The sequence below is a fragment of the Candoia aspera genome, chromosome 2, assembly GCF_035149785.1.
Source record: "Candoia aspera isolate rCanAsp1 chromosome 2, rCanAsp1.hap2, whole genome shotgun sequence".
In the NCBI taxonomy this organism is placed as follows: domain Eukaryota; kingdom Metazoa; phylum Chordata; class Lepidosauria; order Squamata; family Boidae; genus Candoia; species Candoia aspera.
Genome location: NC_086154.1, coordinates 195,788,841 through 195,806,932, shown reverse-complemented (window position 1 = coordinate 195,806,932; position 18,092 = coordinate 195,788,841). Strand labels below are relative to the sequence as shown.

Below are 18,092 nucleotides of genomic sequence, written 5' to 3'. Positions count from 1 at the left end.
TTATTTTTAGTTTAAGAGCACTGTTAATGCATATATACAGGCCTACACATGAAACGAATATAATAATTTTGTAACTTCTGGCCTATATTTGAGCCTGAAAAATATTTTAAGGGTTCCTCAAGGGTCAAAAGGTTGAGACAGGCTGCTCTAAATATTAAAGATCCAGAAAGTTTTTTTTTTAATTTTAATTTTAAAATACTGAAATACAAAAGAAAAAAATTATATCACCAATAGAGGGGGGATGGGAGAAATACAGTGGTTATACAGTGAAAAAAGGAAACCTAGATATATTATTATGAGTAAAATAAACATGACAAAAGAAAAACATTAATTCAGAGATAAAAAGCATTCCTATAATAACTATAGGTAACTATATAAAATTAATAAGTTTATCATTATATTTGGACTATATATCAACATATTGTGTCATCTCATTTTTAGAACACAGAGACTTTTCAAAAATAGCTAATGAACTCATATCCTGAATCCATTCCTTAAAATCAGGAGAGTAAGTTTCTTTCCAGTGACATAAAATTAGCTTCTTCACTGTGCTCTAGGCCTGAAAGAGCCAAAGCTCTTGATGAGATGACAGACTCAATATTTTAAGAATATAATTTAACATCATATTGAGATCCTTAACTAAAATATTTCTTCCAAAATTGTATTGGCATATGGACTGATTTGAAACCAAAACAAAGCTATAGCTGGACAAGACCAAATCATATGAGGTAAAGAACCTACAAATATCTTACAATGCCAACATAAAAAACCCCAATTATAATCCCTTTTTAAACATTATTTCATGGGTCCAATAAACAGGAAATAATATTTGCTGTTGAATTAATTTCATTTTAAATAATCACAAATATATTTCATACAAGTATATTTCATACTTCATAACATCTGGACACACTGATTCTCCAAAATTGGATATTCCAGTTCTTCATCCCTGGTTTCTTCAGATCATATAATTCTTTTACATCCCACAATTGAAATATATAATACTAACATTCATTTTACTTTTTAATATATTATAAAATTGAATTGTTGGTTTCTGTTCTAGTGCTGCATGTCTTAAGGGACCTAAACTTGGAGGCCACAATCTCTCAAAATCTTTAAAACAACCATTAGAGATCAGTTTAAAGTGTTAATCCCTTGTTCAGCCCAAGTATTCCAATAAAACATCTTCCCCACTATATTCAAATCTGAATTGTTCTACAACATCAATTTGTCATGTGATTCAGGATCAAAATGTTTTAACTGCTTACCTATTAATACTTAAAAGTGACTGGCAACTTTCAAGTCAGGAAACGAAGATCCCTGTTTAGTATACCTGGACACTAGAATTTGTTAAAATTTCAAACATTTTATACACTTGCTCTCCAAATGGCCCCGAAGAGGAGAAACATCATAATATGTCTCATTCCCCTAAAATACAGATATTAAAATAAAAACCCGAATATATAGTTGAAAATGTCATAGGTTAAAACTACCATCATCATAATGGAGCCTCAGTTCAGCCAAGGATATCCTGGGGGCTTTAGCCTGCCATAAAAACTTGCTCATTAATTTATCATGTAAAACATCTAATAAGAATTGTAAAATATACATTAATCTTGATGTAATATTCATTTTGAAAACATTAATATTGCCACAAAGACTTATGGAAGTTTTAACCATTGAGTTCTACCTTCTGAAATTGTATCTATACATTTAGACATACTTAATTCAACTTATTATGATGTATTTCAAGAAAGATGTAAACTGAAATGTTTAATAAAGTCTGTATATCATTCCCAAGATAATTTTTTAAAACACAAACATATATATAAAGTTAAGGACTGAATTATTTTAAGCTGGAAATGATCAGATGTGCAGTCATGCAGCTTATATGCACTGTTTTTTCTGTTTGCAATTACAACCTGCTAAAACTGATTTTACCTTTAGAAACAACAGAATTTCATTTATGGTGTAATTTGAGATTTTGTGATAATTTCAGTACCTCTGGGGTTTCTGGAAAGGATGCAGAACACAGCTGTTTCACAAGAAGTTTGTTGTTTTAGTTGCTGCTTTGTTTTTGTTCTTTTCCCATTCTTTCCTCAGTATGATTTGTAGGATGGTTCAAATTCTTCTATTGTACAAAATGTTGGAGGGAGCACACTGGATGATGTATGTTCATTTCCATAAGTGCTACCTCATCCATGTTGTGTTCATTGAAGCATATTCCTATGCTTACCTGACCCTGATGTCTCTGGTTTCTTCTAGCTTGTTAATGTATTGTGACTCATGCTCACAAAGCATTTGTCCTGCAGCTTTGGAACAACATTGCTTCTATTCTCTAACCGAAAGCACAGGGCAATGCTTGTGAACCATGAAGTGGTTATAATTTAATTTCATTTGATTTGAAACAAAAATGCAGGAGTAAGCTTAGTAACTTGTTGTACTGAGAGATGTGCAGTTTGTGAATGCCATTTCTGTGCAAGATGTTTGGAGCAGCAAATGGGACATTCCCTGCCCCCCACATCTGAAAGAGACCAACCAATAAACAGATTTGTTAATGGGTTGGGTGTAAGGTACTCTTGAAGATTTGCTTGCTTTATTTTAATTTTATTTGCTTATTTTATCCATAAATTTTGGATTTCCATGGGATACTGTGAGATATACCAACATGCATACACATGCATACAGAAACGTCTGCATATGCAAAGACAAACACATCCACATGATCCAACAGTTTTAATATAATAATGAAAAGTATTTGACTGTAGTGATGTAAGCTCCTCCCTGTCATGATGCAGGCTCCACCCCAATACAAGTACAAAAAGTGTTGAGGTTGTGTAACATCAACACAATGCTGCTTCCATCATTTGGCTTCTCCTGAACCTTTCTAAGGATGCTTCTGTGCACAGAAATAAATATATATTCTTGCTATGTATAGAATAGATTCTAGAGAAAAGTCAGTAAGCATTTGTTATAGTTGAGAAATTGTAAGGTTTATGATGTTTTCAAGTTTTTATCTGAACCAAAATAAATTTGAACCCAATGAATCTAGATAACAAGAATGTCCAGAATACTTTTCCCTTTTACTTTTGCAAAAACAGGATATTTTTATTATTATTTGTAGTCCATCTAGTTGGAATGTCAGGACATTGTGGAATAAAGTTGAGATCAATTTAATTATATCTCTACAGTCTGGATATTTAATGGAAACATGCAGCAACAGAGATTTTGCTGTGCTCTGATATAACAGTGGCATGATGCAAATCCACTGGAGAGCCACAAGACAGCTTTCTAACTCAGATAGACAAGAAGGGAGTATCCTAGCAACAATACAGAAATCATGTGATGAATCTCAAAACCATTTTTCTGCCTTGATCAGGTTTTATTTCCCTTGAAATCTAAGGGGATGTAAAATAGAGAATTCACCCCTGCCCAATAGAGTTTGCAGTGGATTGATTAATATGAAGAGGCAAAATAATGTAAAAATGATATGGATAAATCATGCTGCATCAAGTGTAACCCAGAAATCTTAAATCAGAGTGGTATATTCAAATTATATAAAGAAAAAACCTGTTCCATTTTATTAATAAAAAGGTTCCAACACTTCTTTCCAGCATTTAGACACCTAGGCAAGGGAGGAAGATAGGAAAAGAGAGGCTGATACTGCTACTTGACCGAGAGCTGTAGAAAATTGCTTCCAAGAATATACTATGCATATATTTGTGTTCACACATTAAGTTAACCATTTGGGGTGTTTTTTTTTTTTTTGGTTTGGCATGATATACAAACCCAGCCATTACATTAATTAACTATGCTTTTTCCAAAAAGCCATTATTTAAAAAACAATGGTTGAATACTATGTATGAAACCAGCAATAGTTCAATGGTTTAATTCAGCTGACATCTTTCATTGCAGCTTCGTCTTTATATTAAAGATTAACAGATTTATTTTAGCATAACTTGCATAAACAGCATTATATACACACAATTTTATCCTCAGCAGGTTCTCATGCAAATACACACTGATACAGAGTTGGTAAAGTGATAGCAAATAGCCCAAAAATTTCAGATAAAACATAAACATATATGACTGCTGAAGTGTACAAGATAAGGTTTTTAAGGTTAAAATTCATATAAAATTGCCACAGATTATACTATACTATTTTCTCCTTTCCTAAACTTTTAGCTGCCCCACACAAATCAGGCTACCACTTTAGGATGTTTTCTTCCACATTTCAAGTTCTGTTGATCTAATTTTTAAAGATGTGTTATATATATTAAATGCAATATATTCATTCATTCACATGCTTTGTGGTGCAGCAATCTAATCTAACCCTTTGATAAAGGCCATTGAAGAAGTACAGTTGCATTGGAAATCTCATTGCAGCTCAGTGACTGATATTGTATCTGCATCAATACTCATGTCACTTTTCATTTCATTTTACTTTTGAATCTTTCACTGACCTGAAATAATATCATACATTTCTTACAGTCTTCTCCTTCCTGAATGACAGAACAGCACTTTGTTTTGTTTTTTTATGCTGACAGTGTTCAGTTACTTACTCCCTTGTATGCAGACATATGTTAAGCTCCAAATACATATAGTACAGTATATTAAATTAAAATAAATGTGGGAAGCCCTAAAAGAACGTTGCCAGTTTTTCTGAGATAAATTCTGTAAGCAAGTTTTTTGCTTTATTAACAAAATCTGAGCGAAGTGTCTTCCTTAAAAAAAAATAATACAGGTAGTCCTCGTTTAGCAATTTCATTGTTTAGCAACCATTTGCAGTTATGATGGTGATGAAAACGCAACTTTATGACCAATTCTCACATTTACAACCTTTGCAGGTCTGTAAAGCAAAGGAAAGCTGAAGTAAGATAGTAAGCACAATAACAGTTTCACTTAGTGACTGCTTCACTTAACGACCAAGTTGCTGGTCTCGATTGTGGACGCTAAAAAGACTACCTGTAATTACATTCATTAAAAAACAGATTGCTCATAGTGAAAGAGAAAAGGTTCCATAATGTCCAGGAAATAGTCCAGTCTCCATTGTTTGCATGTATCTTGGCTTTTAATTTTTAAAACAGAAGAAGCTGTTTCCTTTCCTTTAGCTATTTCTGGTCAGTTTTCTGTACTGGGTTTTAAAAAGGAATGGAATTTCTAGGAAAGAAATTGGCAACATAGGAACCAGCAGTTCCCAGACTTGAGAGGACTGCCATGTCAGCATACTCAGCTGCCTCCTGTGGCCTTGAAGAGAGCAGCAAGAATGGCCACTGACTTGGAAAGGCAGAAGAAAATAGTCTAGAATTTAAACCTTTATGTAGGCTTTGATCTCTGTATACACAGTAGGCAATTTCTCTCTTGTATAAAATAACTAAATTAGCTAAGTTATGTCTGTAAGTCTCCCACTGAGTAAGCAAACTCCTGAGTTCAGTGTCTGATAGGAATATACAAAAGGAGACTTCTGAGAGATTGTCTTTTAACTTTAGATTAATCTACCAGGCAGAATTAATTATTATTCAGGCTTCAATGCTACATCTCCACAGTTGTAAGACAGCTCTGCTTCTGTTATTTCCCTTTCTGAGAAGGGGTTCCAGATTTTTTTTCACAAATCTGCATATATAAACCCTAGCTTATCAAAGTTAGAAAGAAAAATGGGAGTTGTTAGTCAATATTACTTTGTTGCAATGGGGCCTATACTTGGTGATCTTAGTTTTTCAAAACATTCACGCAAATGTTAGGCATCCTGATTTATTTAAATTTGTTGAATTAGGTTGCTAACTTCAACAAGAAAATCATATAAAGATTATTGTAATATCTCTCATTTGGACCATGTGTCTACCTTTTTCCCATTTCTCATGAGGATCTGTTTTACCACTGTGCATTGAATTAATTAAGTGTTCTTATTCTTCTCAATTTCTACAGGAGCAAATGCCTCTGCTCCAGATCAACTGAGTCTAGCATTGGCTTGGAACAGGGTAGACATTGCTCGCAGCCAGATTTTTATTTATGGGCAACAGTGGCCGGTACAGTATTTATACCACTATTAAATACCTTTTCAGTTGAGTGTGATTATTCAGATAGATAGATAGATAGACAGACAGACAGATAGGCAGGCTGGTTCTGGAACATAAACAGAGTGTCATGTAATCATGAAAAAGTAATCATGAAAAAGATATCTGTAATTTTTCTTGTAGGAAATGCTGTCACCTAGTGGAGCTGTTAAAACATAACCCAACCAATTGTTTTATATTTTGTGAGAAAAAAAAATTAAACAAATGCATGTATCATGGCTTAAGCTTTCATACACCATAATCTGTCTCCTGAGATCCCTGGAATGTCATATTATGCACCTTTGGTCTTTCTTAATATATATAGGTGGCCCTCATTGTTCACAGAGGCTGCAGATAACAAAACCTCAAATAATGAGGTCAAAAAAAACTATTTTACACGCTGCCATTTTGCACATGTATAAAAATGCTGCAGATATACAAAACGACAAGTAATGGAACTGCAGATAATGAGGGCTACTTGCATATAGATATGATTTAGATATAGACACAGAATCTTCAGTTATTCAGAGAACTCAAAGAGTTTCCAGCCCAGCTTCTGTATAAGAGAAAAAAAGTTGAAAATTTGGGAGGGACGAGTAGAATTTCTGAGTGTTATGCAAAGGAAAATAAAATTATTCTGGAATAAGATTGCAGATGGAGAAATTGGTGGAAAGTTGTTGAATGGGTTGAGATAGATGAACCTGGAGGAGGATTAGTTGGGCGGGGGAGGGCAATTGCCCTCAGTAGGAAGCCTAGCTCTACATGTGATTATTTCTACATAAGCCGGAATCCAGGTAATAATTCAGAGTTGCCCAAGTGGAAGCATTGTTGTTGCATGTGAAGGCTCCCTGCCACTGACAATCATATTGTAATGTGGAGACCATAATTTCACTTATGTCACCAGCACAACTAGGAAAAGGGAATGCTCTTCACTACTTCTTCCAAGTTCGATTGAACACACTATGGTAAATCCTGAACAGGGCTACAGATAAACAAGTATTTTTGATAATAGCATGACTTCCAGAACAAAACTTTCCATTTTGTTCTTCCATTTTTGAGAAGTTTTGATATTGTCCATGGTAAATCGTACCTACCTGAATTTCAAAAAGCCTTCCACAAAGTCTGACTAAGAGAATAAGTCCTCTCATAATTGATACAATTGAAGAACAGGAAATGGAGAGCACTGAACAATTCTTTCAATGGAGAAATGCAAGCTTTAGGAGTCCCTCAGTATTTTGTACTGGGATCAGTAATGTTTAATTTATAAGGATTCATGGGTACAAATAAGCATAAAATATTGAAATATGTGGGTGACACCATTTATTCAGACTGGTAAAAACTAAAGCTGACACTGAGGCTCTCCAGGAGATCTCTACACCAAGACGACAGAAATAAAAAAAACAGCTTTCAACATCCCAAAACTGTATTGAAAAGTAATGTTATGCTGGAACCCACTTTTAAAATGCTAGGGAAAAATGTAAAATGTTTCTGTAACCCTTTTCATTTGTATGATTCTCCTCACTGATCACAAGGTCTCCCTAACTAAGTTATTTCCTTTTTAGGTGGGATCCCTTGAACAAGCAATGTTGGATGCCTTGGTATTAGACAGAGTGGATTTTGTGAAGTTACTCATAGAGAATGGAGTAAGCATGCATCGTTTTCTCACCATCTCCAGACTAGAGGAGCTGTACAATACGGTAAGGCCCCTATTTGTTCATTTAATTCCCTTCATGATGCCCAGAAACTCATTCAATCTCCTCATTCATGAAATAATGCTTGCCTTAAAGTGTTTTGTAACACTTTAAGTCTCACAATGCTTTGCCCGCTTAGTCTTTTATTGTATCCTATTAAAACTGTATAACTTGCTTTAGAAAAAAAAACTGCATCTGTACTCCATTACAGTTTGAATTCTGTTACAAATAATTTGCTCCCAAGATGAATTGCTTTTTTAAGAAAATGCCATTTTCAAAACTCCACTGAATTGGCTAGGCTAAAGCATGCCATTTCAAAGTTAAAGTGTTCTATTTAGTTCCTATTATTTCCCAGAGAACACCAGCTGCCTTGTCAAAACAATCAGTCTTTCACTTACCACTGGGTTGTAACTCATGTATTTCACTGCAAAGATGAGCAAAAATTCAGTAGACAGCCCTTTTTCTCATATGGTCAAAAAGGGAATGCTGCTTATTGAATTTCTGTCTGCTTTTCATTAATTAATAGCAGAGAGTAATAGTGGTAATCTTAAGTCTATCTCAGGCTGCATGGGTGGTATAATATCAACTGCTTTATCACACACATAAGAAGATTATGCAAACTCTGCAGAGGTCAGTATACCTTTCCTCCAACCTCTGATCTCTTACCCACTCTCCAACGTTAAACTCCTTTTAAAAGATCAAGAATTGCATGATTTGGTGACCTCTATATAAGGCATACATAAAATATGATACTTGAGTTTCATGATAAAGGGCCACCAGTACTATTTCTCCATGACTCAAACTTTTCCCCTAGTAGTAAAGGTTTGAAGAATTATAGCTTAGTCCCTTTTGATCCACATTAGCAAGGTGGGTTCTATTTCTATCCCCACCCATTCCAAAAAAGACCATTATTCATGGAGCATCTTTCAAAAATTAGTTGTGGAACATCTTCGAGCAGTATACTGCAAATATGTCTTTTCATATGGAAGGAGATAATCATTACCATCATGGGGCCTATACTGAAAAAAAGAGTCTCATTTCTTAATGCTGCCCTTCAAGTCATAATGGCATGGTGTTTTCTGGACAAGGGCATCTTATTGCCAATGTTCAGTTCTAAATTTTGTAGTTAAGAGGTACCTGTTCAATTCCTGGTTAAGCTATCCATATACCAAATGATACATTTGCAAAGATATGGTCGCATAAGCAATCTCTACTACTTTGAATGAGATCTAATACTAAATGCCAAAAAAATGCACAATTAGTTTAGTTATAGAACTTTAAAAAAAAAAAGTTTAAAAGGTAGCTTCCTTGAATATTGACCTCTGTAGGTAGAGTGCAATGTTCAAACGTATTTAATTACTCCAAATTAAAGGTGGAATTCTAAGTCAAATTATAGAGTATTCAGGTTTTTTTGTTAGATATTATGAAACCATACAGTTGTCACGTTCAGTAATTTGGGTTTTATGAGCTTTTTAGTTGGACTCTGACACATCTTTCCCTTGATCCAAATAGCTTCTTCAGATATGTCAGAACTATTAAACTGTTTGTTGTGATCATTTTCAGAGACATGGGCCATCCAACACTTTGTATCATCTTGTCAGAGATGTCAAAAAGGTAAGAGTCCACAGGTGGACAATAGCGTGAAGGTAATACTGTGGCTGCTTCTTGTCATTAGAGACAGCCTCCATTTTGCATGGGCTACCGACAAGAGCTTTCTTGCACCTGCTGCCATTTCAGTTGTGCGGTGTATGTTTGTAATAATTCTCAGCCTTTGTGTACAATACGGTTAACTGTTTAGTGGCTGCTAGTGGTTATTTTTAGATGCTCTAGGTATAGTGCTTCTGCTAGTGGACCGTAGGTGTTTTTCATGTGATGTGGATTTATGCACTAGATGTATTTTAATAGCCACCACTGTTTTGAATGCTGATTTCCATTTTGTGGGCCAGTGTTGGACATTGCAATATATATTATTGTTGTGCTGGATCTTGAATCATTGCATTATTTTCAGCTTATTACGTGCTATTTTTTATAAAATCCCTTATCTCCTTTTTTAAGTAGAAAGTTTAAAAAGAAAACAGTTTAGACATAACTCAGTTTGTGTGACTGAAGCTACCTTAAAGCAACTGGTAGAAACAGGCTATGCTCTATCTAAATACAATTTTTATCAATAAGGTATGTCTTGGACCCTATTCAGTCACATCCCTTCTCTTGCACAATTAACATCAAATGAAGAGGAGCGTGAGAATGAACTTGTTGGCCCTACACATATTGGTTGCAATTCTTACAGCTTCTTCATGTCTGTATGTTGGGTAGAAGATAGAATTATATAGGAGATAGAATTATATAGGTTAAGCCCCAACAGAAGAGGTGAAAGAAAATCTTATCCCTGTTTACCCCCATCTCCCCGTAATAGTAATTGTGGGAAGAACCAGAGCATCAAATCAAATCGAATTATCCATTCAGTTATATCTGTCCCTTGGCAATTCCATAAGCCAGCTCTCTCCACACTAGCTAAATAAAAACTCATCCCCGTCCAAGTTTCTTTTCCCTGACAAAGCTATAAACTGATTACTTAGAAATCGGGGGGGGGGGGGTGCAAAGAGCTGCTAAAACAGTAAAACAGGAGAACTTGATATCTAATGCCTAGTGCCTGCCTAAGTACTTGATCACTGTCTTGTAATCATCTGGAACTTGAAGTACATGCATAAAATCCAGAGACCATCAGCCTATCAATTCCCATATGTCTAGATTTCAGTTTTAAGCCACTTTTGCCTTAAAACATAAAACTGTGCAAGAGAATGAGAAAATATAGATTTAAAATGGGCTGCCCATTCAACTTTTGTAAAAAAACAAAAAACCATGCAGAGACAGAGTTTTCAACAAAATATTTAAAGAATTTAAAAACATAACTAACTCAGAAGTTTGGGGGAAAATGGAAATGTCTGAATATACTTGGAAGGATGGGAAAAAACTTTTGAGAACTTATTTTACATTCATTACTTCATTTATGACATAATAACTAATTTTGGAGAACCAGGCCAAAATGTGTAACAGTTTTTCAATAATAGAGTTGTTCACAACAATAAAATATCCCATGAATGTACAATACAGTACTACCTAAATCAAAATCAGGGATCAATTGAAGCTTTCTGCTTCCCTGTTCTTTCTTTGTTAGTTACAAGAAGCAGTTTTTGTATGAATATAGTCATTTTAGATCCATTGGCTGTTTTGGAAATGTCACCTCTCTATCCACCCTCATTTTTTTAGCACACCCCCCTCCCATTTTTTAATGCCTATTTCTTAATAACAATGTCACCTAATGAGTCAACTGGAGTGAAATTAAATTACAGTGCATGTTGTTGTTTATTCGTTTAGTCGCTTCCGACTCTTCGTGACTTCATGGACCAGTCCACGCCAGAGCTTCCTGTCGGTCGTCAACACCCCCAGCTCCCCCAGGGACAAGTCCATCACCTCTAGAATATCATCCATCCACCTTGCCCTTGGTCGGCCCCTCTTCCTTTTGCCTTCCACTCTCCCTAGCATCAACATCTTCTCCAGGCTGTCCTGTCTTCTCATTATGTGGCCAAAGTATTTCAGTTTTGCCTTTAATATCGTTCCCTCAAGTGAGCAGTCTGGCTTTATTTCCTGGAAGATGGACTGGTTTGATCTTCTTGCGGTCCAAGTCACTCTCAGAATTTTCCTCCAACACCACAGTTCAAAAGCATCTATCTTCCTTCTCTCAGTCTTCCTTATGGTCCAGCTCTCGCAGCCATATGTTACTACGGGGAACACCATTGCTTTAACTATGCGGGCCTTTGTTGTCAGTGTGATGTCTCTGCTCTTAACTATTTTATCAACATTTGTCATTGCTCTTCTCCCAAGGATTAAGCATCTTCTGATTTCCTGACTGCAGTCAGCATCTGCAGTAATCTTTGCACCTAGGAATACAAAGTTTTTCACTGCTTCTACATTTTCTCCCTCTATTTGCCAGTTATCAATCAAGCTGGTTGCCATAATCTTGGTTTTTTTGAGGTTTAGCTGCAAGCCAGCTTTTGCGCTTTCTTCTTTCACCTTCATCATAAGGCTCCTCAGTTCCTCTTCACTTTCAGCCATCAAAGTGGTATCATCTGCATATCTGAGATTGTTAATGTTTCTTCCAGAGATTTTAACTCCAGCCTTGGATTCCTCAAGCCCAGCATGTCGCATGATGTGTTCTGCATAAAAGTTGAATAGGTAGGGGGAGAGTATACAGCCCTGCCATACTCCTTTCCCAATCTTAAACCAGTCCGTTGTTCCGTGGTCTGTTCTTACTGTCGCTACCTGGTCGTTATACAGATTCTTCAGGAGGCATACAAGATGACTTGGTATCCCCATACCACTAAGAACTTGCCACAATTTGTTATGGTCCACACAGTCAAAGGCTTTAGAATAGTCAATAAAACAGAAATAGATGTTTTTCTGAAACTCCCTGGCTTTTTCCATTATCCAGCGGATATTGGCAATTTGGTCTCTAGTTCCTCTGCCTTTTCTAAACCCAGCTTGTACATCTGGCAATTCTCGCTCCATGAACTGCTGAAGTCTACCTTGCAGGATCTTGAGCATTACCTTACTGGCATGTGAAATGAGAGCCACTGTTCGATAGTTTGAACATTCTATAGTGTTCCCCTTTTTTGGTATGGGGATATAAGTTGATTTTTTCCAATCTGATGGCCATTCTTGTGTTTTCCAAATTTGCTGGCATATAGCATGCATTACCTTGACAGCATCATCTTGCAAGATTTTGAACAGTTCAGCTGGGATGCCGTCATCTCCTGCTGCCTTGTTATTAGCAATGCTTCTTAAGGCCCACTCAACCTCACTCTTCAGGATGTCTGGCTCTAGCTCACTGACCACACCATCAAAGCTATCCCCGATATTGTTATCCTTCCTATACAGGTCTTCTGTATATTCTTGCCACCTTTTCTTGATCTCTTCTTCTTCTGTTAAGTCCTTGCCATCTTTGTTTTGATCATACCCATTTTTGCCTGGAATTTACCTCCGATGTTTCTAATTTTCTGGAAGAGTCTCTTGTCCTTCCTATTCTATTGTCTTCTTCCACTTCCGCGCATTGCTTGTTTAAAAATAATTCCCTATCTCTTCTGGCTAACCTCTGGAATTTTGCATTTAATTGGGCATATCTCCCCCTATCACTGTTGCCTTTTGCTTTCCTTCTTTCTTGGGCTACTTCTAGTGTCTCAGCAGACAGCCATTTTGCCTTCTTGGTTTTCTCTTTCTTTGGGATGTATTTTGTTGCCGCCTCCTGAACAATGCTGCGAACTTCTGTCCAGAGTTCTTCCGGGACCCTATCTACTAAGTCCAGTCCCTTAAATCTATTCTTCACCTCCACTGCATATTCCTTAGGAATATTAGTGAGCTCATATCTAGCTGATCTGTGGGTCTTCCCTAATCTCTTTAGTCTGATCCTAAATTGTGCAAGAAGAAGTTTGTGATCAGAACTACAGTCAGCTCCAGATCTTGTTTTTACCGACTGTACAGATGTCCGCCACCTTTGGCTGCAAAGGATGTAGTCAATCTGATTTCGGTGTTGTCCATCTGGTGAAGTCCATGTATAAAGCCATCTCTTAGGTTGTTGGAAGAGAGTGTTTGTTATGCAGAGTGAATTGTCTTGGCAAAATTCTATCAGCCTATGTCCTGCTTCGTTTTGTTCTCCCAGGCCATGCTTACCTGTAATTCCAGGTGTCATTTGACTGCCCACCTTAGCATTCCAGTCTCCTGTGAACAGTGCATGTTACATTTTATCAAATAGAATAGAAGAACATTTAAAAATATGCCATGAAATAGATTTTTTAAAAATATGCTTTTTATATGTATATTAAAATGGTAGAATAAAACCTGGCAAGGATTACAGAACTGTATATAGAGTAATCCATTCTGTTGGCCTCAACGTGAAATCTATTGCATTAGAGAGCAATTTTTTCCTTACTTTATAAATAATGAACAAGTAAAATGTTATGCTACAAGATATTACATGGTTACTGCAGACCCATACCTGAGTGATAACATTTTTTTCTCCTCAGTCAGTTTCTGCATCTATCAGCAAATCTGACATCAATTTAAATGAAATGGCATTCTAGAAAATAACTCTTAATGCAACACATCATTATTTTGACAGTCTAATGGTTCACTGTGCACGACAGAGACAGATGACCATCTAAAGCAACTTATCTCATTCTGATGAATTTTGAATTCTGGTAGCTAAACATCAGTTTTATTGTACCCCCTTGGGATCAAATGTATATTCATTAAAATGAACCACCTTGAAGTATTTAGTATTTTATTAGTTGCGATCAATGACCAGCAAAATTTAAAAGAAAAAAAACAAAGTACAATCAAGAAATACAATAAAAAACTACAAACTAACAAAATATATCACATAATAATACAGCATTCACTCTCCCATTACTGTATTAATGCATTTGTTACAATATGGGGTGAGCCTAAAACATTAGAAATTATACAGTAAGAAATTATAAAATAAAAGTAAAAATATATATCCCCTGACAATTTATCAATTAAAATATTTCAAATTTAAAAGTACGTTTTAAAATAGGGAGTTATTTCTTTGTCTGGATTTGTCTTATTTTCATTGCAGCAACACAGAATTTGGCAACTGTACACGTAATGTAAGGTTTTAAATCCTGAAGTAGATAGTTCACGTAAAAATTATCTGGATACCCAGGGAGTTTTTCTATTAGGGGCAAAATGTAAATTGACCTGATATCCCTATAAAGTTTACAGTGTAGCAGTACATGTAAAATGGTTTCTACTTCCTCTTCACCGCATGGGCAGATACACTCAGCTATGGGGACTTCGTTGTATCTGCCTTGGAGTAGTGCAGATGGGAGACTATTGAATCTGGCTTTAAAAAATGCGATTCTAAACTTAGGAAATGTTAAATTTAGGAGATATCCTGCTAGTTCCCCTACGCCCCTGTTTATCCAAATTTTGTTATGTTGTGGGAGCCTATTAAGTTCATTCTGGAACTCCATGTCCTTCATTCCTGGCACCTTGTGATAAATGGAAATTAAACAGCTAAATATAAAGCAAAATGTGACCACTATAAACTTGCATATGAAAAACTCCAAAAAAGTTTTTGTGGGTATGCAGCAAGCATAATAGATTTTTTTAAGTAACAAAACCCAGTTTTTCTCAACACTATAAAAGTGCAGTATGCGCAGAACCTAATATTGGGGATAGTCTTTGTCCCAATTATTTTCAAGAAAATCACTGCTCTTTAATTATAGAGGGTGAAGAGAGAACACCATTCAAGTAACCATAAAAATAACCTAATGTTGCTTGCATGCAAGGAAAGGGAATATTAGCCTTGGCAAAATTTCACACTTTTCCTCACATTGAAGGACTTTAAAAATATAAAAAATAAATGCTCCTGGATAACTCTTGAATTCCAGTTCTACATGATGCATGCTGTACTGAATTTATGAGAAATAATAACAATGTAGCCTTTTGACCTATTTTGTTTAGTTAATAAAGGCCATTTCTCTTATATTTAAATATCAGTGCCTTCAAGTCATTAGTAAGGAAAGTGTTTGACCTATAATGACTATTTTTTGCCAAATTTGATGTTTAATGATTACTCAAATAACAAAAGGAAAATATGTTGGGAGCTTTTATGGCTAACGAGTGCCCTCTAATGTTCATATAGTAATCATTTCTACTCTTTTTTTCTCTCTTTCTCTCTTACTATGTATTAGTAAGATGCCATTCTGATTAATTCAAGACCAGTAGGCCATATCTATGCATTATGATTATCCTTAAAATTTAGCATCTGTAGAACAGGTCTCATTTTCTGGATTTCTAATAATTTATTCCTTAGTCCTAAGCATGTCAATTTAGGAGATTTGAGTAGAAATTACTTTTCAAATACATGTTCTTAGATAATGAAATCTTATTAGAATCAACCTAATCAAGCTGTACTTTAAAAGGTTTTAAAGTACATTCTTGTTCTTTTAAAAAAAATCAAAATAGAGTTTAACAAGCCTTACAATCTCAGTCGAAATGCCACATCAGGATGTCAGTGCAATAAAAATATTTCACTTTTATTGGATATTCAGACATTATTAGAATTGGTTTGGATGCCTTCTAGCCTAGAACAAATCTGAAGGATGATTCTCAGTTTGTACCGTTTGCTAGCATATTGATACCTGAGTAGAATAAAGTTTAGTAAAAAATACCAGTAGGCTGTGTAACCATTTAAAATATTTGGAATCAAGAACTTTGTTTTATGTTCGTGTTATTTTAATTGGTGATAAGCCAGATTTTATAAATCTGAACCATTCACACTTCTTTAGAATCACTAGGTAACTGATATAAAAGAGTTGCCTAAGATTAGTATTAGTTCATCATGTAAATCCTAGACAGGTAATATATGCATGATTACAGTAATAGTCTCAACATGGCATTTTGTATTTATTTACTAGGCATATAGCCTGGGTTACATCAGCTATAGTATCACTATTAAAGCAATATATTTATTGTAGAGAGGACAAATAAGCAAGTGCAAGATTTTGTATATACAGCAATGGGCCTATGCTTTCTATACATTGGGGGGTTATAAACTGTTTTTTCATTACAGTAATAACATAGAAACATGTCCTTTTTGATATTAGGAGAGTTGAAAGTCAGTGGAACGAGATCTCAGAAATGGCTTATGAGGTAAATTCATTATTTGGCCCACTCAGTGCTGCGTAATTAAGTAACAGATGAATTTTGGCACTAAGATAGATGGTGTATGAAAATAATTAGATATGATTTAAATCAACTGTTATTTAAATAAGAACACATTGGAATCTCCAGTAAGAGTCTGGGAAGAAATTCACTATCATAGATTTGTCTATGAAAAGTGAAAATAAATCTCCCACACACTTTCCTAAATGTCAGATATTATTTCATTGCCATTACATCCTTCTGAATGTATTACCTCTTTGGCAGATGCATGACCACATAGCAAAGAAAATCAATAACCAAACCTTCAAGTGAAAGGACTTTAATTCCTAGAGAGTTAGCATTTTTAGAAAGATATAAGCATTTTTCACTTTTTAACTGTCAGCCATGTGTATGAAGGTGGTTTTGGTTTTTTAGTAAATAAAAATGAAAGTTTTAATTAGAGAACCATAGGAAGGAAACTTGTGGGACTTGATTATGTAATCTACTAAGTACACTATTCAGTAAAAGAGCAAAACTTGCATTTATAGCATTCAGCATCTGTTTATGCTAAAGTTGCCTTCCTGTTCCAGGATTAAGTTTGGAAAAGACATTCGTAGTGGCATGAGAGAAGCAGGGAGATACACAACCCAAAAAGTTTGCCGGAGCATACACATATTGCACAGGAGATACGACTGTTGTGTGGCTGATTCAGGACACCACCAGGGTCCAGCAAATATGTAGTTTTCTATAAAATGCTTTGCCTTCATGCTTTCCTTGTTCTGCAGTAGTGTATCCTGTTTTTCTTCTCAGAATAGCCTAAATCCTGTGTTCTGAAACTTATTAACTTCTATTACAGCTATCTTTTAACACATTTTCTTACTTAATTTATGTCTTTTTTCCAAGCGTGAATATCCAGGTTTCGGTTGGATCTATTTTAAGGTGAATTAATTAATAAGCATAATAATATGTTTTCTTAATGTTTCATTTAAAACTCTCATAGTTACAGAAAAAATGTGCACAATAGACATAATAATCAGTTGTATCTTCCCCCCCCCTTCCCTTGTTTTGTGTGTCTTTTATTCTATTGGAAAAAAATAGGGAAACCTACCACCAGATTATAGGATAAGTCTAATTGATATTGGCCTGGTGATTGAGTACCTGATGGGAGGAGCTTATCGCTGTAATTATACTCGAAAACGCTTCCGAACACTCTATCACAACTTATTTGGCCCCAAGAGAGTAAGGATTGTTATTATTGAGTTTTTGAAAACTGTGTCATTAAAAAGCAGATTTAAGGGGGTGGGTTGAGAGGTGATCAGTCAAAAGTAACTTGGTTAGATGGTTTAAAGAGTCTCTGACATTATTAGGCCTTTGTTATGGGCGCTGTCATAGAATGCTTCTGGGCTGAACCTGTTACTTCAGTACAAGAAACCAGTGCGTTTTGAGCTCATTCCATGATCAAATCATGGAATCTTTGAATACGCTTATTCAAAGCTCATTCCCTTTCTAATTCAAAGTCATCCTCCACACTCCCTGCTTCTCTCACATACACACTTAGATTATTTACTTCTCTTACACACCCTGTTTCACTCTGAGCCTGTAGTACATACCAGAAATACACAAT

The 18,092-nt window shown here is 35.4% G+C and overlaps 1 protein-coding gene across 4 annotated transcripts in view; it reads left to right on the top strand.

Annotated features, from left to right (window-relative positions):
• Nucleotides 1–18,092, top strand: part of LOC134491400 (transient receptor potential cation channel subfamily M member 3) — a 380,465-nt gene that overhangs the window by 296,711 nt on the left and 65,662 nt on the right. For 2 of the 4 annotated variants that reach the window (XM_063295136.1, XM_063295135.1), the window contains exons 10-14: nucleotides 5,926–6,026; nucleotides 7,616–7,750; nucleotides 9,308–9,358; nucleotides 17,372–17,407; nucleotides 17,567–17,707. In XM_063295136.1, the coding sequence (XP_063151206.1) occupies nucleotides 5,926–6,026; nucleotides 7,616–7,750; nucleotides 9,308–9,358; nucleotides 17,372–17,407; nucleotides 17,567–17,707 (464 nt within the window). The remainder of the gene's footprint in view (nucleotides 1–5,925; nucleotides 6,027–7,615; nucleotides 7,751–9,307; nucleotides 9,359–17,371; nucleotides 17,408–17,566; nucleotides 17,708–18,092) is intronic. The other 2 variants (XM_063295138.1, XM_063295137.1) reach the window with 1 other exon arrangement.